Genomic DNA, 24,741 nt, shown 5'->3' with positions numbered 1-24,741 from the left:
ATTCAATGCCAAAAATGTGGAGGCCGTTACTATTTTCTTGCTATAGGAATACTTCCATGATTAAGAGTTTGGACTAAACACCTTCCATGGAGTGCCAAGTAAAAACCTTCCGCCTCTGCTTAAAAGGCCCAGGATGTAGAGGCAGATCAGCCAGTCGGATATATACATAAGTACTTGAAGACACAGTGACGGGAAAGGGACCGCTCGGAGACCACTTTAAGAATACTTTAAAAGGTTCCGAAGATGAAGTGATGTTTTAAATATGCTGCAGTCTGTGGAACTCAGTGGCTTCAAACCTCCTGTTCCTCGCTTTTTTCGTGACTTAAAATGTCCACAAGTCTTGAACTCTAGTTAAAAGTATGGCGTTCTGAAAATAAAGAGCCCATATTAAGACACTTCGAAATAAAATCGTCCACTTCCTCTTAATTCGTCTGTCCGGTAAAATCAAGTCGACATTTCCGCCCAGCGGCAAGAATGACTGTGGGAAGAGGGCAGCTATTCTTCTTTTTCCCTCCTGGTGGGTGGTTTCGCACTAGTAGCACTTCTTAGGAAGTTTGCAGTTTTATTGAACTTCGTTAGAAAGACAAACATGACTACAAAAGCAAATTCAAGTGGAATCTGGGGACACGGCGTGGATTTCAGTTGTGGTTAGCAATGACATCAGGTACTTCCTGCTGCTGGTAATTGTATTTCTGCCTGAGGTCTGGGGCGAGGTTAAGATGTTTGCTTTTCTCCTGCTTGTCTCATTCGCCCTCCCGGTCATGTGCTTTGGTCTCCTCCGATCCACCTGCTTATACGATCTCCTTACCAGGGAAAACACCAGCGGAAGTAATCTGAAGTGAGGGAGAGGAGATGCGAAGAAAAGAGATTAGATCTAGAGAGGGAGAGATTAAAAGACTGAAGGACTCACTACGTACACTTATCTTGAGCCCACATTTGCCAAAGGATCCATTTTTATAAGAAAGAGAAACCTAAAGCAATTGAGTATTACACAGAGACTGAAAGAGGCAGGTTAAATAGAGAGAGAGGTTTTCAAAGATAAAAGGGACAGATACTGTTAGAAAATGCCACTTTTTGCATGATCACTCCCAACATTTTGAACTGATGCTGCTGTTTTTTTGACTCAGAGTGAACTGGGCCCTCTCAAACAGGCCTCAGTGCCTGTTCTCTGACCCTTAAAAGGGTGTTTGATTGCCTCAATCACAACTGGCGTAAATTAATATACTTATAAGTTCGTAGTATATGGTACCAGGAGTACCCAGGGCCTGTAAATTAAAGTATCCCTTGCGAACTGTAGCACTTATTGTGCCACCATGACCCTGGCAAAGCAAATTAAGAGTCCCAGCCTGCCATTACTGGCTGGCAGATGCAAAAAGAACAGATGATGGACAGAATGCTGAACAACGTCAAACATTCACCCCCAGTCACAGATCTGGGTCTATAGCCATCGTTTTTTGCTGGCCAACCCATTTCAGTTTGAGCCCAGCCATAAGGAAATCAGTCTTGATCCTCCTCCTCTTGGGAACAGTCCAACCCGAACTGCCAGGTCAGGTCCTCCCTGGACTGGAAACAAGCATCTTGGGACCCGTTTTGGGATATCAACCCTCATGAACCAGGCATAGTGATCCACTGGGACCTACATCTGGGAATACTGTTCCCACTACTGGCTGGCAGAACAGTTTCTGAACTGCCAAATTTTTCAATTTAAACTAATAACAACGCCCAGACCCTACTTTTTAATATATTTATATCACACCTAAGGCAGGCCTATTGAGCCCTACAATAGGGTGCTGTATATTAAAAAGTGGAACATTTGTTTTTTACATGTACATTGTAAATGTATTTAAATAATGCTAACAACCCCTGACGAGTCATTGATGTGCTATTTCAGCAAGTAGCACACTTGTCTGGAGCACAAGATTAGTAGTTAGTAGGTTAGTACAAATGTGTTTTTTTCTATTTCTTCTGCATTAGTTGTGTTAGGTGTGTGCTCTTGATTCTTGATTTCATGTGCGTTCAGTACAGTTTGGTGTAGGGAGACAATGATAGGAATGGGTTTAAAGAGGAATTTGGAGTAGACATAGAATGATGGGAATAGATTTAGAAGGGGGCATAGTTAGTTTTTGTAAGTAGTGGCTGTTGGTGCTTGTTAGTTGGGTGGTGTGGCTAAAATGGAGTGGTCAAATCTGAGATGGATGTTTAGGAGTTCATAGTAGTGTGAAAGTATTGGGATGAGAGATAGAGAGGCGGGATGGAAAGTACGAAAGGAATTATTTACTTTCTAGTTATTTAAGAGAGCAAAATGAAATAATTTATACATACAGATGTGAGTCACTCATTTGTCCTCTATCTAGCCAAATAAGTTGGCCACCGCCCTTGACACTGAGATTACTTTCTTACTTCCGGTTGGTTAGACCTAACATCTTTGGTGTGGCCAACTTTTTGCCTTCAATCCTACTGTTTTTGCTGACTTTGCTTTTGCAGGCCTTAGTACTCTGCGTACTTTACCATGGCTAACCATTGCTAAACTGCTTGTGCACTCTCCCTAAAACACGGTAACACTGGCTAATAGTCAATTGACAAATTTCATTTACTTGTAAGTCCCTAGTAAAGTGGTACTGCCTGTAACCAGGGCCTGTAAATGAAATGCTACTAGTGGGCCTGCATCACTTATTGTGCAACCCACCTAAGTAGCCTTTCAAACATGTCCTAGGCCTACCTCTGCAGCTTCTGTGCACAGTTTTTAATCTGTCTTTTTGAGCTGGCAAAATAAACATTTTTTAGAGCTAAACCGCCCCCCTTGATACATCTAGGTCACCCTCATGGTAGGACCCACACAGCGCAGAGGACAGGGTGCCATTTATTCAAAAGCGGGGCATGTACCTTTAAGGTTTACATGTCCTGGTAGTGAAAATCCCTTCAATTTGTTTTCACTACTGCAAGGCCTACCTCTCCCATAGGATAACATTTGATTACCTCATTACATTTAATATGTGACAATTTTCAACTGGGAGCAGGCAGGAAGGATGGAGCTTGGTCACTAAAGAATTGTAATGTAAAACCCTCTTTAATTATAAAGTTGGATTTTAAGTCACAATTCTGAAAATGCCACTTTTATAAAATTGGCATGTTCCTGTCCTCATCATTTGGTACCTGCAGCCTGTATCGTGGGTCATATGGCTAGGTGTAGCTGGCAGTTGGTCTTTGTGTATTCCTCCCAGACAGTGAGACAGAAGGGGATAGGTATTGTCAGGATACGGCATTTCTGTCAGGATGAGGGGGAGGAACTGTCACCTACCACACTTACACATCACAAAGACTCTGCTTCGGCACACTCACAAAGGGTTCCCACATGAAGGCAGGGTTGTAGAATGCCTTTTCAGCAGTTTCCCAAAAAAAAGCATGGCGGTAAACACATTTTAACTTTATTTCACAGGGCCTGGAGCCTGAAAAATGTTCTATCCCACAAGCAGAATATTTGTTTAATCAGACCTAAAAGCAGTTCTATTTTATTTCAGTTTTGTCATGCGGAAAATATTAAGGAAGAGCACAAGTCTGAAAGAAAAAATATTTACAAAATTAAAACAAATCAAAAACATAGGGCCCACTATTGCATAAACACTGAAACATTTATGTATACTACCAAATAATGATGTAAATACTAAAACAAAATTCCAAATACTGCAAATGGCATAGTGATCTGTGATGTGTGCAATATTTACAAATCATAGAGATACAGATATTGAAACTGGTCCTGCAGTAATTTATAGAGACTAATGTCTGTCATTTGGGAATGTGTGTATTTTTAAACAAGCATTTATAGAAAGCCAATATTGTTGTTTCAACCCAAGAATCCATGTGTCGAAGAGTCTCATCAGGCAAAACCGTCCTAGCCCCTGCACCTTTGAGCGCACAAATAGGATGGTTTTGCATGCCATCCATGTTGATCAACTCTGCACCATTAATTGGATCTATTAAGTACCTAGAATTATACTCCCGTGACCATACTTGTCCCACACTTGATCAATTTCAAGGTAGGAGTGAACATCTTCTGTGCTTGCAGTAGGGTCCATGTTACATTGCTTTACCACTGGGGATGATCACCTGTGGGTAAAGACAAGTCCCCAGGAGATTTGGAAATTAACTATTGAGAGACAGTGAGGGTCGATGTATTGAGGTTGACAGAATACTAGGGGTGTTCAAATCTTAGGTATGGGAGAGGTACATTTGGATATTTTAGGGAAAGCACTATACATAGTAAGAGATCTCAACTCTATTTACCCTTTAACCATAATGAAAGTGTCCTCCAAAGGCAAGTTGCTCCCACTTCCAGGAATCCAGCAGCTGAAGTCAACACCAAGACAACTGAAAGTCCAAGTGCCTATGTCCTAACAGCAAAAACTCCAAGTTGCTGTTTTTACTTTAGAGAGGCAAGTAGCCTCATTGGAATGTTCAGGGTTACATGGTGACAGCTCAACTGTGCTAGCGTCTGAGTGGGACAGCTAAAGTTGGTACTTCAAGGTATCAAGGAAACTTTACATTAAACCTGACTTGATGACCATGTTGAATTTAATGCCATTTTGAAGTAAATGTCAACGTTAGAAATTTGCCATTCTGTTGCCCACATTTTTCAGTGACTGTTTATAGTTGTTGGCCATGAGACAGCCTTCTGCAATTGTGAAGGGAGGTGTGAACGACTCTCACGAAGGAATACAAATGAGTGTGTGGAAGAGGTGTTATCTCTTCCTGACAGGAAGGCCAAATGGGGTATGATCCCAAAAGGCGAGCTTCAAAGGGGAAGCTGCCTTTGAAGGGCAAATGGTGGGCACACATTAGATGGGCTATTCTTTGTTCTGGTAGGGATGTTGGTGTTGGGGACAGAGAGGGGGAAACAGTTGTCAAACCACTTTTTCTGTATGTGTTTAGTCCTCAGGTAGCCACACTTCTATGGAGGGCTATCAAGCTCCACACATCAAGAGAGGGGTTCTGCCATCTCGGAGTGGATAGAATATCGCATTCTGGGACAGCTAACTGCCACACCCGACAGGAAGATGTCATCAGGTGGCAGGGGATCTTGTAGCCACTGCATCCCCGAGGGCACATTCTGAGCACACCTGGCACCCAAACGTCAGATCATGTCTGCACTGGAGAGGCGACCAAAGAAGAACACCTCTGCTGTTCTCTGGACCTGGTAAAGAGAGGCTGCACCAAAGGCTGCATGGCACCCACTGATCCTTGGGGTAGCAAAGAGAGAACTGTGCCTGTGGTGCCCTGCTCAAGGAAAAGTCATCCCGAGCCCCAGACAGAAGAAGTGATTTCGAGAGTCAGTTGGCTAACTTCCTTTTACAACTACAGGGCCACAAAAGCTGAAGAAGCCTGCCTTGGTGAGTTGGTAGCCAAGATTGTCTGATCATCACTGACCACAAAAGGGTACCCAGGGAGGCTAAGTCTTGGCACTCAAAAGTTGCACCCAAGTCTGCTGACCCCAGGAGAGTCATCAGAGTGCCGTTTGGTAGCTCAAAACAGACACTAGCCTGAGTTAAAGGGAACTGCTGGTTTTGCTGTAACTGGAGAGGAGTAGACCAGTGGCAACTGGTTCATGGTTGACTTCAACCAGACTTCGAGGGACATCAACCTCTGTGGCTACTGTCACCCCATCATGGTCATGGATAGAGGGGTGGCCCCATGAAGACCTCTGCTAGAGGACCAGAATCCTCAGCATCCTTCAGCATCTTCAACATCATGCATTACTTGAATCAGGACCACTCCCTTAATGTCTATGATGGTTAGCCCGTAGAGCTTGGAACTGTACTGGAGACGTCTTTGACTGCAAGGTAACTGTCATGCCAAACCTCACTAGCCCCTGTGACGTGCTCCCTGCTGGTGTTTTACAAAACATTTCAAAACGTTCCCAAGTAATTGCTAACTTCAGTAGTTTGGCAGTTTGAATGAAACCAGGTATTTATTGTTTGCACAATAATTTAGTTCTGTAAATCTTGTCATTATCTTGTCACATTTGCTGTGCATTCAAAGACAGAGGTCAAATGGCAGACTCTGTCTTCCAGGGAGCTTGCTGTTTACTTTTCTTTCTCTGACTTCAAGGTGAGAGGATGTATGTGACAATCTTGCTGGATACTTGGGGTAGTAAAGTTTTTTTTTGTAGCACACAGCAAAATTTAAACAAACTGTGCAAGTATTTCAGAATATATCAGAATTCGAACCGCACAAAGGAAGCACATTTTTTATTACTTCGGAAGTGTGTTGGAAACATACTTTAATATGATCAAAACAAATTAATACACCATTTCCACACAATGTTGTTTGTACACTGTTAAAGTTTTATCAGTTAAACTGTACGTCTTTGCAAATGAAATGGTAATTTCAATTGAAAATGTGCTGTCTGTAATGGCAGTGTGCATACTGCATGCATACTCCACTCTATACCACTCCACTCTACTCTGCACCACTTCATGCCACTGAATTTTACTCTGCACTACTCCATGCCACTGCACTCTGCTCCACTGCATTTTGCACCACTGTGCTTTACTCCACTCTGCACTACTCTACTCTATGCCAATGCTCTCTATGCAACTCTACTCTACACCACAGCACTCTTCGCAACTGCGCTCCATACCACTCCAGTATGGGCCACCCAATTCACTCTGCCCAGTTCCACTCTACGCCACTCCACACCACTCTGCAACACTGCATTCTATGCCAAAACACTACACCAGTGCACTTCAGTCAATGCACTTGCACTCCTCACCAATCCATTGCTATCCACTCTAATCTACTCTACAGCACTGCACTCTACACCACTTTACGCTACAGCACTTTACTCTATGCCACTACACTCTACCCCACTCTACTATATGCCACTGGCTCTATCCATCACCACTCCACAATGCGCCACTTCACTCCTTTGAAACAACCTACTCCATGCAACTGCACTCTATGCCACTGCACTATACTCCACTGTTCTCTATGCCACTGCACTCTACTGCACTGTACACCACTCTACTTTAAACCACTCTACAGCACTGCACCAGCACCACTGCACTCTACACCAATGCACTCTACATCAGTGCACTCTACACTACTGCACTCAGCTGTGCATCACCGCACTCTACACCAATGCACTCTAAATCAGTGCACTGTACACCACTCTAAACCACTGAACTCTACACCACTCTACTATGCACTACTGCACTCTAAGCCAATCCAATCCACACCACTCTACATCAGTGCACTCTACACTACTGCACTCAGCTGTGCATCACCGCACTCTACACCAATGCACTCTAAATCAGTGCACTGTACACCACTCTAAACCACTGAACTCTACACCACTCTACTATGCACTACTGCACTCTAAGCCAATCCAATCCACACCACTCTACTCTTCATCACGGCACTCTATGCCAAAGCACTCTGCATCACTCAACTCTATGCCACTGCCCTATGTGCCACTCCACTCTGCAACACCCTATGACACTGCATTATACACCTCTGTACTCTATGCCACTGCACTCTATGGCACTCTAGTCTGCACCACTGCACTCAGCAACATCGCACTTTACTGTGCACCACTCTAATATATGCCACTGCATTTTATGGCACTGCATTGTACACTACTGAATTCTATGAAACTGCACTCTACACCACTGTAGTCTAAGTCACTCTACTCTGCAACACTCTATTCTATGCCACTACACCACTGTACTCAATGCCACTGCACTCTACACCACTCTACGCAACACCACTGCTATCTATGCCACTGCACTCTACGACACTCCACTCCGGAACACACCACTCTATGACACTGCACTCTACACAACTCTACTCAACATCACTCCACTCTACGTCACTGCACTCTTCAGCACTCTATGCCACTGCACTCTGTGCCGCTCATCGTTACGCTGGACCACTGTACTGTACACCATTGCACTCTACACCAATCCACTCTAGTATGCAACACTCTAATCTATAATCACACTACCAGAGAGTTGAGATTAGAAATATATTTGGTGGGAAACGTTCCATACTAGCTCCCTCTTTGAAAGACTAGTTACCACAAGAAAGTATGGGGTTCACCGATGATATAGAGCTCTGTACACAGGAGACTGTCCGTGGGCTCCTGGACCTCTTTGGGTTCATAGAATGCGTGGTGTGGGTGCTGTGACAGGTGTAGGGGGGGATTTCCTTTTATGGACTAGGTGGTCTCACACACTATATAGTGTCATGCTTCATCATTTGACCACCTCGCCCCACCCAGGTAGGATAGTACCACCTGGGCGGACTCAACCTCGCCGTTAAAAGAACGGGAGGGAGTGTGTAAATAAATTTTATCTGGAAATAATGGGATCCAGCTAAGCTAGGGGGGTATAAAAGCACCTAAGCAGTCACCTGTGTGTAGTCTACACTTTAATAGTGGTAACTGCTGGTGCGACTAAAAACGGGACGGGACACCATGGTGAGAACAAGGACTCACTGGGTCACCTCAATAAAAGTTGGCCGACATGTTTCTGCCCTCTGCCGTGGGAGGTCTCGGGGCATTCTTCAGGGCCTAGGATCCCTAACCATCATGCAAAGTGCAGATAGGTAAGCCTCCCCTCAAAAGAAGGGGGGAAAAAAAACAATTGTAATGTGTTGATAGAGAGGGCCTACCTTTGGCAAGGAACTACCTCGCGGAGGCCTGAAGGGATACAAATTTTAAATTCATAAGCAAAACACAGCACAACACACTCTATATCAGAATTAAATATAAATATACATATAAACAAGTGCCACGGCAAGCCAAAGTCATGCGGAGCACACAGTGAAAACATGGTTGAGAAAAGAAACGAATATCCTTACCCTAATGATTGAGGCAACTAGTCTTAGATTCCAGGAGTGGGAGTGTCCCCTTATAGTCACACTCTGGGGGGGAGGGGGGTTTGGAAAAAAGGGGGGGGAAGGGGGGCACCCTACCCCTCTTCCACCCTTCGTCCCCCTTGCCACCCCCATCCCTTCCCCTTACCCCTCTTTGTCTTTCCAATACCGCCCCTCCCCCCCACCTTTTTCCAAATCCGGCCCTTCGTCCTCTCCCTCACACTTTTATTCCTTGCTCAATCCTCCTCCCTCCTCCTCCTTACCCTTGTTCTTCTTTTTCATTCATTCCCCCCTTTACTTCCCAAACCCCACCCCAACCCCCCTTCCCCTTCTTTCCCCCTCTTCCCTTCTTTCCCCCTCCCTTTCCCCCCTCCTCCTCCCTCTCATTTAATTTCCCTTTCTTTTAAACCTTCTCTCTTTTTCTCTTTTCTCCCTTTCCATTTCTCTCCCCTTCCCTTCTTCCCTCTGTTTTTCTTCCTTTCCCCTACCCCCCGCCCTTCCAACCCCCCCAGCATTCCCCTTCTCTTTCTCCCCTTCCCGTCCCTCCCTCTTGTTTGCACAACCCCTCCTTTATTTTCCCCTAAACCCCACGCCCCCCCATTCCGAGTCCGGACACCATTTCCCAGCGCTGTTATATGCCTGCGGCCGGGTACCTTTCCCCAGCGCAGGTCTCCACATCACCATCCTGCAATGCGTCTGGGGACTACTATCCCCAGACGCCTTAGCGCACACGCGCATGCGCGCCGCCTCCATTTCCCGGCCACCAGGAGACGGCGCCTGACGCAGCGCACCACATCACCGTCCCGCCATGCGTCTGGGGACTACAATCCCCAGACGCCTTAGCGCACACGCGCATGCGTGCCGTCTCCGTCTCCCGTCATCAACCCAGCGCCCTGCTCCTCGAGACCGGCTCCCTCCAGCTCGAGCAATTACTTGCAGGTGCGCTTAATCACATAACGGACATATAATTCACCCCTCTGCTTGACTCCACACCTCAAGCGGTCCAGCGAGGGGTCAGGATAGGCGCACAGCGAGCGCCTCCTTTGATGTAGTAAGTGCTGTTGCACTTGCTGTACGGCGGATCACCAGCAACACCTCAGATAAGGCTGAATGTCTGAATGTTTGAATGCACTTTTTAATCTCTTTTTTATCTTGTATGTATGAGCGCTTGTGGTTCACCTTACCATTTGCTATTTATTAGTGGCTTTTAAGTTCTTCCTACATTAGATGAACACTGGTCTATATCTAACAGCCAGTGTGCGTTAGCCCCTCCACAGTAGGCACCTCCACAGCCCCCAACTAGCAACAAGGGCTGGGCACTTCCTCCACCATTTTCAATGGACACCTACTGTGTATACATATATATATATTTATTTTTCAAAATCTTATGACAGATGTCATCTATGTCTCTATTCCTTCCCCTTCCCCCCCTTCTATTTCCCCCCTTGACCCCCCTCTTTCCCCCCCCTTTTTTCCTAACCCTCCCCTCCCCCCAGAGTGTGACTATAAGGGGACAATCCCCCTCCTGGAATCTGAGGCTAGTTGCCTCAATCATTAGGGTAAGGATATTCGTTTCTTTTCTCAACCACGTTTTCACTGTGTGCTCCGCTTGACTTTGGCTTGCTGTGGCACTTGTTTATATGTATATTTATATTTAATTCTGATATAGAGTGTGTTGTGCTGTGTTTTGCTTATGAATTTACAATTTTTATCCCTTCAGGCCTCCGCAAGGTAGTTCCTTGCCAAAGGTAGGCCCTCTCTATTAACACATTACAATTGTTTATCTCCCCCCTTCTTTTGAGGGGAGGCTTACCTATCTGCACTTTGCATGATGGTTAGGGATCCTAGGCCCTGAAGAATGCCCGAGACCTCCCACGGCTCCCAGCAGAGGGCAGAAACATGTCGGCCAACTTTTAGTGAGGTGACCCAGTGAGTCCTTGTTCTCACTTTGGTGTCCCGCCCCGTTTTTAGTAGCACCAGAAGTTACCACTATTAAAGTGTAGACTACACACAGACGACTGCTTAGGTGCTTTTATATCCCCCTGGCTTAGCTGGATCTCATTATTTGCAGATAACATGTATTTACACACTCCCTCCCGTTCTTTTAACGGCGAGGTTGAGTCCACCCAAGTGGTACTATTCTACCTGGGTGAGGTTGGGTGGTCAAATGATGAAGCATGACACTATATAGTGTGTGAGACCACCTAGTCCGTAAAAGGAAATCCCCCCTCCTACACCTGTCACAGCACCCACACCACGCATTCTCTGAACCCAAAGAGGTCCAGGATCCCACAGACAGTCTCCCGTGTACAGAGCTCTACATCATCGGTGAACCCCATACACTCTAATCTATGCCACTTCATTTTATGATGCTGCATTGTATGCCAATAAATTATATGCCACTGCACTCTACGTCACTATACTCTGCAACACTTTACGCCAATGCACTCTACATCAGCCTACTCCACTCTACGCCACTCTACTGTACGCCACTCTACACAACTCCATTGTTTGCCACTCTAATACACAATACTTTCTGCCACTCCACTGTACAACACTCTACTCCACTCTACAACACTCCATGCCGCTCCCCTGCATGCCACTAACGTTTATCCTGGCTGAACAGCAGCCACACCGGTGTACAACATGGCTAAAACACATTGGCAAAGACAATAGCTTTTGAGTGGGCAAGACCTATTTGCTTTGTCAATGCTTGGTATAAATTGCTGTCAGGTTTTCTCTGTGGCATGTGTCTTTCTTATTCAATTGTTTTGCCACTTCTTAATGATTTGCACTTGTTCCTTTGACAGAGCCTGACTGCTCGAAGCCACAGCTACCCAGGGCTGAGCTAAGGTTGAGTTTATTACACCGTGATGTTGCTCAACCACACCATGTAATAAGCCACCTTCCTCACAAATACTGAATAAGAAAGAGTGATGCAAAGAGAGATGTTAAGACAGGCGGATGGTAGAAGAAAAGCAAAGAACCTGAAAAAAGACAAAAAATGAAGGAGGTTGAAGAATAAAAAGGCACGCAGGAAAAATTAAAACAGACAAAACACTGATAGTTTGAAAAGAGACCAGGAAATAGAGACTGCCAGCAAGGCCACTGGCATTATGCAATTCTGCTACTGCCGTTTTTTTCTGCATAATTACAGATTTTACACAGCTGGCCCACAAATGAATTTCATCTGCATGATTTGCAAATTTTAACAAAAATGATTTCTAGCTAAAATGATCAACAGTTACTACAAACGTTGCCATGTGTTGCATCTCAATGATAGGCCCTCTACTCCGCAGTGAAAGGTCCTTTTCTTTTGCAGATTGCTGCATTTAGGTGCTAAACGGATCTTAATGTGATGCATCCTCTGCCCAGAAAGTATTAAGATTGTAAAAAACGACAAAATAGTGAAGTAATGCTACCGCAAAATGTGCTGCATTATGCCATATAATTTGCCTTTTCTCATCCCTTAATGTAGTTAACCACGCCTCGTGATTTGTTCCTCTCTTGCCTCATAATTCCCGTGGCCCTACGTGAAAGAAAAAGACTGACATATAATATGAGCTAACTAGAGATACTGAACTAAAAGGATGAAGAGAGATAAAAAAAGAAATAAACTAGTGAACAGATTGAAAGAAACAGAAGTGACAGGGATGTGAACTAATTGAGTTACAGATGCAATGGAAACAATATAAATGTGTATAAAAGACATAAACACACATGCACCTTCAGGAAGGAGTAAACATTCGGCATGATTCATTTTTAGAAACATATGTGAGGTATAATTTACTAACCTTTGTTTGGCATCTGGGTGTCCAATTTCCTCCTGACACTCAGGTCCCCTAAGGGGAACCAGGTAACCAAAAATATTTCTGTGCCAGGATATTGTCCAATGTGTATGTTAACTCTGAGCAAATATTTGTCTCAAAATCTCTTCAGGGATCTCAGTTTAATTAAAAACCAAGTATGAGTTATGCAGAGAAGTAGACAGCCGGCTCCGCTGGTCTGATGGCCATGAGCTTCCCACTAAAGAGCACCCTTGGGAAGCTCTGCAGTCACAGAATGCACGAGCTCTGTACTAGTCACCATGGTGTGTGGTCCATTTCAGGTGCAAAGACCACCTTGTGAGGAAATGTTTTTTTGCAGGTTTGCCCCCACTTTTGACTTTTAGGGTCTGGTGTATTGAATCTGTAGTGCACTGTACCCTGCTAGCCATGCATCAGTGCATGTGCTCTAACCCTTAACGTGTATATCTGATTGATTCACCCATAATTGGCATAAGTTAATTTATAAGTCCCCAGTATATGATACCAGGTTGACCCAGGACTTGTAAGATAAAGTGTTCCTCGTGGACTGCAGAACTTATTGTGCCACCCTGAGAGTGGCAAAGCAAATTATGTCTCCCAGCCTGCCATTGCCTATTGAGCTCTAAGGCATGGGAAGTGTTGCTGTAAGCCCCCAAAATGTCCTTTTTTCTGTAGAAAGGCTAGCAGCCCCATTGGCGAATACGGGTTTACACACTGACAACTCAGCTGTGCCACCTTCTGAATGAGACTACTAAAGGTGGTGCTTCAAGGTTTCAAAATATTTGTTAAATTAAACCCAACCTGATGTCCAAGCTGAATTTAATGTAACATTTACATAAATGGCCACTTCAGAATGTTGCCACTCTGTTGCTTAAAGTTTTCTTGTGACTGTATATGTTTGCTGGCCACAAGATAGACTTCTTCCCTCCTGGGGGAGGTGTGAACAACTCTTAGGAAGGAACACAAACAGGCTGCTGTTGAAAGAGGTGTGGCCACTCACTGGTAGGAAGGCCAAACAGGGTGTAGCCCCAAAGGCAAGCTAAAAAGGGGCAACTGCCATTGAAGGGCAAATGGTGGACAAACACGATAGTGGCTGCTCTTTTGTTCTTGAAGACAGGTTAGAGTTGAGGACAGATAGGGGAACACAGTTGCCAAACCAATTTTTCCATGGGCGTGTAGCCCCCAGGTAGCCGCACCTTTGGAGGTTGGCTAGGGAGCTCCTCACACTAGGAGAAGGGTTCTGCCATTTTGGGAGTGGGCAAAATAGTGCATTCTGGACTATCTATATGCAACACTTCACAGGATGTTGTCACTAAGTGGGAGGGGATCTGATAGCCCATTGGGTAACATTCGCCACATCCCTGGGGGCTTACCTGGCCATAGAAGTGGCACCCATGGCACCTAGAACTTGGAAAATGTCTACACTAGGGAGAAGACTGAAAAAGGACTGCCCTGCTGTTCACTGGCTCCAGCAAAGAGAGGTGTCACCAAGACTGGACTCCAACTACTGATCCTTGGGCTAGCAAAGAGAGGAGTGTGCCTGTGGTGACCTGCCTGAGGAAAAGTTGTCCCCGAGCCCCAGGCAGAACTGACTCCAAGAGTCAGTTGGCTGACTTCCTGCAACAGCTTATCTTTTTTTTAATCCCTTTTTAATTTAGAAAATTCTACCCTCAGAGGATGGATTTTTTTAATAGCTTTATAGCCCTTCTTCATAAGGCTATACTGGTTTTCCATTGTTAAAGCCATGTCCTGTGCTTAAGGCCCCTGTCAGTGTCTCGAGACAGTATTTCGGGCTCATAGCCTTTAACAACCGGTATAGCCCTCTGCAGCAAGCCAAATGACTGTACTAGAAACCAAAGAGCTGAGACCAGGGCTTCACAATGTGTACTCATCCTGAATGAAAGAAAGATCAGTTTATGGAACTAAGGAGCTCATTACTTGTGGCACAGTGGTGGATGTGATAATTAGTGCCCCTGTAAAAATCCGACACCTGGAAGTGGAAATTAACAGGTGTGATAATTATCACGTATTCGGAGTTTAGCCCTCTAAAATGGCATGTGAGATATGGATTTTGGTGATTATCACCCCAAAATCTGCATGGCTCAGTATATACCTGCCATTTCTTGTGCTAAATATCAGCAGGTTTGATCTGCCCAAATTTAACTCGAGGGGGCTTGTCTTTTTCGCACCCAGTAATTACTCCAGTGCTGTAAACCCAGTCAAACGTATATTTGCGACCCAATTTCAATTTGATTCAATGAAGGTGAGAGTGCATTTTAATATGGAAACATGCAGGCAGACGACAGAATGGACAAGCAAGAAACTCAGGGCTAGAACTATGATCTGGGTCAGTTCCTCAGCTGAAACTTTGAATGCTTCATAATATAAAACAAACACACAATCTACAAGAGCCAAGCAGTGACCCAAGGGAGACCCATGTTTAGTTCACTATAATTGATTAAGCAAGGTTGTCACGTGCCTTGTGTCTGCAGGCTCCATGTAACAGTGGACACACCATGTTGAAGTCGTTGTACTGCCACTAATTACTATATGTGTTTTCTAAAAGTCAGCATGTTAATATGCACGTCTAGACATGCTCCTTCACTGCCAACTTTTGTTCAAAAAAAGAGTTACTTGACGCTAGCGTATGCATATGATTTCCATAGATTTACTAAATTTACGGATTCACACAATGTACACCCATATGCCTGAGCAATCTACAACTTCTCGAATTTCCCTTGTGTACACTGGTCAGCCCCTCGTCTTGCAACAACATGTAGTCCACTAAATAGCCTGCAGTTTTAGGAAAAGTGCAAATTAACAATTACACATTCAATTTTTTTTTTACTACATATGGAAATAATTTTTCCTTGCAGGGAAATCTCTATTCTTACGCCCCATAAAAATAGGTGTGTTCCACCTCCTATTCAACTCACAGGGTGACCTGTAATCCTAGCTCTTGCATGTACAAGTTTGTGTTCAGTTACTTTGAGAAAGGCATTATAAATACCAGTGAATCCTGAAAATGTAAATATTTTGTGGGTGTTTCAAAAATTTGGAGTGCACACTTTCTTGATGCTTGCCTGGGGGTAGGCATGTTCCCCCCTGTAACCCACTCCTATGTCTGTGGAAAATTACAGCCATGTAGCAGACTTTTTTCTGCCTTATGTAAAAGTTGAACTCTCAAAGAACTGCACAGATTCTGATTCTTTCAATTGGTATCTGCCAACTGGAAGTATGTGCAATTTTGTGTACACTTCAAAGTGTTACCAAGGTGCACCAATTTGTTTTCTGGGAATAGATGTCCCAAAAAGATATGTAACAAACCGATTGTGAAACACAATTATATTGCAACGGGAGATCTATGTGGAGGTGAAGCCTCTGAAGTTTTCAGCTAAACACTGTTAAGTTTTGCAGCAAGCTCAGCTGAGCAAGGTCTGGCCTATTGTCCTGCCGATCAACTGAAGGCACGCTGACGGGGCCAGGCTTAGTCAGCAGGTATTGAACCAGGTAATGGCAGCAGGTCAGGAACGAACAGGCTGAAACGCGTCAATATGTTTTTCCACAAGCCACAACAAATTATAAAGAATTTAAGAACATGAAGATTACCAGCCAAATCCACATTACATATGAGTTTTTTGTGGACATTAGGCAAATGGTTTTTGAACTACGGACTAACTTAAAGATGGATCTAACAAGATGGATTAGAACATGATGCCCGTCATCTATGAAATATTTTGATATGAGGAAAGTGTGAGGTGTAATTACTGTTTTGTATTATATGTCTGTATAAATGTGGTAGTAGATTGATTGGTTTAGCAATATAAAATTACATAGCCACTTCATGAGAATGGTGCTAATTGATTCTATTCCCTAGCAGTGTTTGACATAATCAAAATAATAAAAAGAAAAGTGGCGAATAAAGAAACCATTAGTCCAATAATAATTAGTATATTATTGTCGGCAAAAAGGTTTACAAGGATCTATTCCTCAAGAGCCATACTTTGATGCGTATGCCAGTCAAATAATGCTACATCCCAATGAGTGCATGTTCCCTAATCCATCTGTAGGCTAAACGTGAGTCAACATTGATGCAACAGCTAACACAAGCTAAATATAATGCTGCTGTCAACCACTTCTCATGGTCCATTTATGCATGCGTACATAAATAATGGATTGAACTGGTTTCTGCTATTAGGGACCAATCTAATCAGAACCAGTAACTGGCTTACTGGCACTGGAGACAGCCAACCTGTTGCAAAAGTTTTAATCAAAGTGAGAGCCATATCGTAAAGGCACGTCCAGTCATGGTATGGCAGCATCATAAAAGGTATAAGATCATTTTTTGATTTAGTTATATAACAATCCTATTAGGTTCTAGGCAATTCCTGTGAAAAGATGGCAAATATCGCAAGACATTTTAGGACGACGTCTCCTCCAGTTTTCCATCTCCTTCCCTTACCCCACTTCGTACCCTCTAATATCTGTTCTTTTTCGTCTACTATTTCTGTGTTATTGTGTGGGGTTTTCCAATTTTCTTTCATCACTTCCTTTGATATTTTTTATAATTATAACGTTTTCCCTGTTATCTTCTTTCTTCTTCAGTAGTAAAGTTGAGTCGCATAAAAGATTGTTGTTTTAATTTTTTGCAGCAGATTGATACTACTTAAAGAAAACAGAAGCAGAGACCACTTTAGAGGGGTTTTGATCCGGGTACCTTTTTGGTATTTTTCCTTTCAAGATATTAGACGGTGTGATAATATTGTCACACTGTACAACTTTTTGTGCATATATTATTCGCACATAAAAGAATCGTGGCTTACAACATACATATAATTGAAAGCAGGGACGCAAACGTTTACAGTCCAAGAGGGCCACAAGGGCCAGTCGTTTTCACAATTGAACTTTTTTTATCTTCACCACTTCAATGCATTCCCTGCCAACTCTTGGAACAATATTTTTCACTGTTGTTTTCGTGCCTAAACGTCTTTCAGATAATATCTACTCTATTTACTTCTTGCAGTAACATTTTGTAGAACATGCAACCCGGAACTGTGTAGATACCCCGAAAAAACATGACAAGGTCCCTGATAGCCTCACTTTCCTTCAAGGAATATGTATCGATCCTTGAGCCTTTTTTGCACTGCATTTTTGGTTTGGCACCATTTCCGTGGACCTTCTTCGTCCGTCTTCAGATGTGACTGAAGTTCTAATCACGTGGCCGTACAGTGGTATTGTTACATTCCACTTTCTGATCCCCATCCCAATCTACATGCACAGTCCTCTTTCTCTCTCCATGGCCTGTCTTTTTCTTGCTACTTGGCGATTATTTGATAGGATAATCTCAAATAATTTTCCTGCCCGCGTTTTCGTCCAGTTGATACATTACAAAGAGGTTTTTGCTGGATTCTGTTGGTTGTTCATAGGTTTTTGAATGTCAACTAAGTTGTAGGGCATTTGACTTGTTATTCAGCCTTTTTAGTGGTGCCTATTGGTTTCATTTGTTCTTTTCATGTATCAAGATCATTTCCCTAATTTCTTCACTAGGCCTACATACTTCAAGGCCCAAAACCTCATATGCTTCAAATGAATAAAATAAAGTTGTCTGTACAAAATGCTGCTTCTCTCCCACACATGGCTCCATTGAGCTTGAGTACACCCCATTTTTAGAACACTTCCCCAGAATTCGTCTTGCTCATGTTTTCTATTTTGTAGTTTACATGCGCCGACAGATGGGCTTATTGCTTGCCATTACTTACCTACCGGTTTCTCTGCAATTTCACTTATAAATACATTAAGGGTGTCTGGACTGAGAGGTGTTCCTTCAATAGCACCCTTCCTGTCATTGTCCTTTACTCCTGATGGACTCCATGTACTAGTACACCCTGCTATCTATCCATCAGTCAGTTCCCTCACCAGTTTACTATCCTGGCACCAAACTTGCAGTTGTTCAGTGTTTACATGTTTTCTGTGTAGATTAGTGTCAAGGATTTCACTGAAGTCTAAGGAGATCAAGTCCGTGGTTCCACTTTCATCTAACTCTCTGACTAACCACAGAACTCAATAATAACGTGTAGCAATATTATCCTCTTGGAAACTGATGCCTCTGTCAGTCAGATCACCCACTCTTTTCAAAGGGCTGGCATAGGTAACATGATGCCTTGTTCTCAACTTCTTGTAAATAGAGTATTACTTCCTATCCTTACCCATCGCTGAAGCATAAAAAAAGTTACAGCCCGTTACCTTTGCCCATACATGAACACTAGAAACTCCTTACCAATACCCTTATCCATACCCCATTCCTTAACATTACAACTCTTACACACCTTTAGTTCCCTTAAAAGCACACATACCTGCATGGTAAAATCCCATGCCGTAAAGGGACAGAAAATGACATGTATGGTACTTACCTCTGTAATAACTGCTCCATACACTGTAAAGAATCCATACCCTTCTGACATGTGCTCTGCACTTTTTTGTATGAAACACACAATAAGCTACTTAATTAGCAAGTTCTTTTATGATTAAAGTTGGGTTGAGTAGGGCAATAATAAGTGGTTATTAGGGTTCAGGGACGGATCTATCTGTCTGTCTGTCCGTCCATCCGTCCGTCCATCCATCTGTCTATCCATCTATCCATCCATCTATCCATCCATCTATCCATCCATTCAACCCAGTGGTGGTTGCCACTGGTTAGTTGTAGTTAGGACCACATTTCCATAGAAAACTGATTTTTAGGCTTGACACTGTTTGATGAATCTTCAGGAAATGTTCCAAAAAGAATGCCTCAGCTACCTCACCTTTTTCCTGGTTTTTGGGTGATCCATCAGTGGAGGGGAGGGGGGTGTCTGAAAAAAGGGAAGGGGGGCAAAATGCATTTTCCCCATGCAGTTTTCCATATGAAAAATAGACACAGTGAAAGCCAAAACGACTGAACGGATTACACCAAAGTTGGCAGAAAGCTAGATCTTGATCTAGAAAGCGTGCTTTGGTGTAAATATTCAGGAGTTTTTGAAAATGCAGGGTTAAAAAATCTATAAATATATTTTTCACGCTGCGGAAGATCTGAGATGGATCCATGACTCATTGAGCCCAGCCATGTGTTGTGGTTGACAGGCTGCAACCTGAAGGAAAAGTTGAGACCACCATCTGAGGATTGAGGGACTTGGTCCCCGATTCTAAAAAATAAAACAAAATAAGATATAAAATATAAGGGGGTGTAGGGTTGGAGAACCCTGACCCTCTGGCTTTGAGGGAAAGGTCCCAGAGCCACCCAACCATCGGTCAAATTCAATTATTTTATGTCATGATTCTGTGGATCTGCTGATCCCGTTTGACAATCACTGTGATACCCCTGTAGAATTGCTGCATATGCATGGAAAAAAGGGGGTTCAGCACCTGTGTGAAGGTGGGACCTGCCACACCACACCACACAGGCTGAAGGCACCCCTCAGAGGGGTTGAGCGCAGGGCTGAAGACTGTTTGCTGAGGTGGTTGGTTGGGTGTCTTGGGGGGTTTGTGCGCAAGACCTGCAGCTAGCCCTATTCCTCGCAAGTCGATGGACATCTTAGTTTATGTAGAAAACATGGAAATCCACTGAAAACAAAGGTTAAAAGGGTGTCATAGTGCGGTACATAATGTTTGAAACTAATAAAACCACTGAAATTCACCAGTTATAGGGCCTGATTTAGAACTCGGCAGACGGGTTACACCATCACAATGGTGACAGATATCGCTCCACCGAAATCTAAATCCCATAGGATAAAATGGGATTTAGATTTCAGCAGACAGTATAGCTCTCACCGTTGTGATGGAGTAACCCGTTTGCCAAGGTCTAAATTAGGCCCATAGTTATCTCAAGTAACTATAACTTGTGCCCTAAAGTAACTATGACTCATGCCGTCACCATGCACTGCTTCTACCCTCACATATTAGTAGATCACTCATTACATGTTCAATGACTGCATTGATAATGTCTCTAATGACATCGGAAATTACATAATTGATAACAACACTGTGTATGTCGAGTAAACACTCTGGGACTCATTGTGACCTTGGTGGGCCCACCTAGGGATGACCGCCTATGTGGCCTTCCCTCCGCGGGCCCTATTATGAGTTTCTTGCTGGGCCGGCCAGTGGGAAACTCACCACAACATTGTCGCTGGCTCGTAATTGCAATGATGCAGTTGCACTTTTCACTGCCTGTAATTCGGGCTGTGAAAAATGTGATGGGACTGTCCATGGGGGCCCCTGCACTGCCCATGATAAGTGCATGGGCAGTGCAAGGGCCCGTCTGGGGCCCCCGATGCCCTCTTTCCACCAGCCTTCCCATTGCGATCCAACTGCAATGCAAAGGCTGCCTGAAAGGGGACTCTCTAATCCAGAGGGCAGCGCTCCCCTGGTGGGCTACGACCACCGAGACTGCCAGGCTGTTGACCAACAGCAACCTCCGCCACAGTCATAATATGGAGGCCGGACCGCTGCTTTGGCGGCGGTCTGACCACCATCGTGAGTCTGGCGGTCCTGCGACCACCAGACTTGTAATGAGGCCCCAAGTGTCTGTCTCTTGTGCCACTGAAGGACGTTGCTCACTTTAGTTGGAGAGAGCGGGTGGTGCATAGCATTACTGAGAGTGCAGAATTAGGTTTATCTTCTAACAATATAATAGAATGTAATTACATCAATCAGATCTGAATATTACTACATGTAGTGTTGTATGAAATAACTAGTGGTGATTTGATATTACAGAAGCTTTGGTCCCACCTGGAAATAAAGCTAGACAACTTATTGTCAACTAATACTTTTTCCATTATGTGACCTGTTTAAGTGACATAAAATGTATTGGATATATTTAAATACTTTCTAATGTACGTTATTCATATGTGTCTATACTGAATTGGGAATATACAGAATATCTTTTGATTGAGTTTGGGATGTATTGTTGGTTCTGATGTGTTTTGATGCTGTATTATAATTATAATATTTCTATTATGATTCCTATTGCTACAATGTTGTTCTGCTTTATATTATTATTAACAAGTTCAACAACTATACTATTACTCCTATTAATAAAAATAACAATAATAATCATAATCTAGTAAAACTGTGTTATGCATATTTGTAATGTACAGCCAAGAAAGAAAGCATAAATATTTCCCATGCTAGGGCATTTGTTTGATTTGCTGCTGAAGTTTCAGAAGCAGCTTGTATTCCTTTCAGAGTTCAAACAATAGATGGGTGAGTTGGCAAAATATCATTTTGAAGACGTCTCAGATGGGTGAAATATTTAACTTTTTTATGGACAATATTGGCTCAAAATCAGGGATCAATGTTGTCTATAAATAGCTATTCCCCCAAGTTTACCAGCCTCTACTGCTGAAATATGTCACCAATCAAGCTTTCTCTTGTTTTCACAGCATGCAGCTCAGCTGGAACAGAAACAGAATGATACAGAGAATAAGAAGGTCCACGGAGAGGTGGTCAAGTACGGTAGTGTTATCCAGGTCAGTATTAGTGTCCCTTGCTTAGACCACTAATCCTTGTTCTCCCAGTAGACTTTGTGCATCAATGGAGGTAACACCCTTGTTTGTCCCAGGATAGATTTATCCAATTACAGTGCCTCCACTACTACAACTGTGCTAGGGGTACATACACGTCTATAAAGCTCCTCGGAAAGAAGTGATGGTATATCCTCTAGATGTGTCACAGCATGTCCCAACCAACTCCTACTTCTCTCTCACTCAGGGGAAGAACGCAAACAGATACTTTGCTCTCATTAATATCACTCAGAACTCTCAATGTAAAAAAACATATTTTTGATAGCTACCCATGAAACACACAAAAGTTGATGGGAAGAATGCGTGCAGCTTGTCTAACCGCTGGTGATCTTTCCGGGTAGCATGCCAACCCATAGTTCTTCACTTTCATTGATATCACTCACACAGATTAGTTCATTTCTGTGTGTCTCGGAAACAATAAATCTCTTAAATTTAACATAATTGTGTAACACAAATATGCAAAATCACACTTGTGTAACCTTACGTTAAGATGTCGTTCAGTCATTTACTGACACAGGGTGCAGGGCTCTGATGCTGTACTGCTAGGTGTGTGCTATAGTAATATATGTACCTATATAGTGTTCTGAATGCAGTGACAAACTGTTGATGGGTATTATTATCCTGTTCAATAATGAAATTGTGAATGTAAGAGTCCAGAGTGTATTAATGCCCAGCCTAACAAACAACGACACCATGTTAGATCAAAAATACATGCTTTCTAATGTGAAAAATAAGTCAGATAGGTAGATAAACAGCATTAACACTTTGAAGTATTTGTCACCTACTTAATTGGATTTTTGCTCTGAAGAAAACGTATTCTGAAAATTCGCTTCCAATGTATTCTGTTTTAAATGCCAGTAGACATTTTCTACCAAGTAGAAATAATTAAGAATAAGGTGCAGTGAATATTAGCTTTATTACAGAGGGAATCGTTTGGACTGGGCACGTGAGAATGTACCGAGAAATTAGACAATTCGACACTGCCCCTAAATTACTTTGGGACCCTTCGGAATCCTGAACCTGAAGGTAGTGGAAACTTTAAAGCTGGTTCCTTTATCCAAATTCTGTAGTCAGTTTTAATGGCAACGGTTTGATGACTAGCCTTAAACATAAATTGGATCTTTCTTACCTGGCATTAGTTCAAATGGAAAAGAACAGTTTCATATTGAGGAGGACTTTTGTAAATTGTTTGACATAGTTACTTTAAATAATGCATGATTCGCTGATTATGTAGATATGGTGCCATATGATTCTGAAGAGCTTTCAACTCATTTAATTTTGATGTCCTACGGAGATGTTTGTAGTCATGCACTTTAGGGGTAATATATGCTATGTGGTATGAGTAGTCGATTTTAGCCTGCATTTAAGTCCATGGTTAGGGCTGAGGATGGTGTCATTGACCATGGAAAATACTGCCATTCAAGACTGAGGCAGCAATCTGCAGCAAACATGGCACTCCATCTGGTACACTGGCACTTTAAAGTCTGGAATTGGAGAGACTAATACCCTGATTTATACTTTTTTTGCGCCGCATTACTGTCATTTTTTAATGCAAAAACGGTGCAAACTTACAAAATACTATTGTATTTTGTACGTTTGCGCCGCATTTGCGTCAATAAATGACGATAATGCGGTGCAAAAAAAGTATAAATCAGGGCCTTAGATTATAACGTTCTCTGATGCTGTAGACCAAAGATTGAGCCTAATGAGCTGTTTCTTGTTCAAGAGTCACGTTATGCGAGTCTTCAACTGACAAATCTGCACAATCATCCTGTCCTTTGTGGTTAATCTTTTTTTTTTTTGGTGCTTCCATTCATTAGTAAATATCATAATAGAAAATTTGAGCGAGGAATGTTTGGAGTGGGAAGGAAAATATTGCACAAGTTGCTGACAATTCTGGTATCTTGAATTCCCAGAGCTTGGTTGTCAGCCATTATCAAGAGTGCCTCTAGCTGATTCCAGCTGAAAATCACACAAAGGTATATTAGAGAAAAAATCCAAATGGCAGAGAGACTGCATGACATATAATCTTGTTAAAAGGACTATTTTTCCCCAGTAGAGGTATCACAAGTACTAAAAGCACACATTGTATGGATTTATCTATGCTTGGCAATGTTATATGAAATACAGATTGTACGAATGTTGCCCAACTAAAAGTGTACATTATGCAGTCAATTAGTCAACACAATAAAGACATTAAATAACATTCTCGACTGAATGTGTGAGCAAAGTAAAATGTATGAGTTATCTGTTAACATTAATTGGCTGATACATACCTGTCAACATTCACATCCCTTTTTAACATAGGCCTTACGTAAGACAACGTTTGGAAAAATTCAGTATTTATAAAATAATCACCCAGTAGAAATACCACATTTCCTGGAACAGCCAAGTGTCACTAACAAAGATTATTTTGCATCTCTTTGTTCAGAATAGATGAGTGTAATAAATGGAAATAGTGTGCATTACCAATTAAAACACTGAATAGTTTTGCAAGACAAGGTCAA

The 24,741-nt window shown here is 42.9% G+C and overlaps 1 protein-coding gene across 1 annotated transcript in view; it reads left to right on the top strand.

The window, feature by feature from the left end:
* ITPR3 (inositol 1,4,5-trisphosphate receptor type 3) overlaps positions 1 to 24,741 on the top strand; it is a 467,836-nt gene that overhangs the window by 142,851 nt on the left and 300,244 nt on the right. Inside the window, exon 4 of the mRNA XM_069238858.1 lies at positions 22,094 to 22,180. Within this exon, the coding sequence (XP_069094959.1) occupies positions 22,094 to 22,180 (87 nt within the window). The remainder of the gene's footprint in view (positions 1 to 22,093; positions 22,181 to 24,741) is intronic.

Source organism: Pleurodeles waltl, chromosome 6, assembly GCF_031143425.1.
Source record: "Pleurodeles waltl isolate 20211129_DDA chromosome 6, aPleWal1.hap1.20221129, whole genome shotgun sequence".
Lineage (NCBI taxonomy): Eukaryota > Metazoa > Chordata > Amphibia > Caudata > Salamandridae > Pleurodeles > Pleurodeles waltl.
Note: the sequence above shows the minus strand (reverse complement) of the source record. Positions and strands in the feature narration are given on the sequence as shown.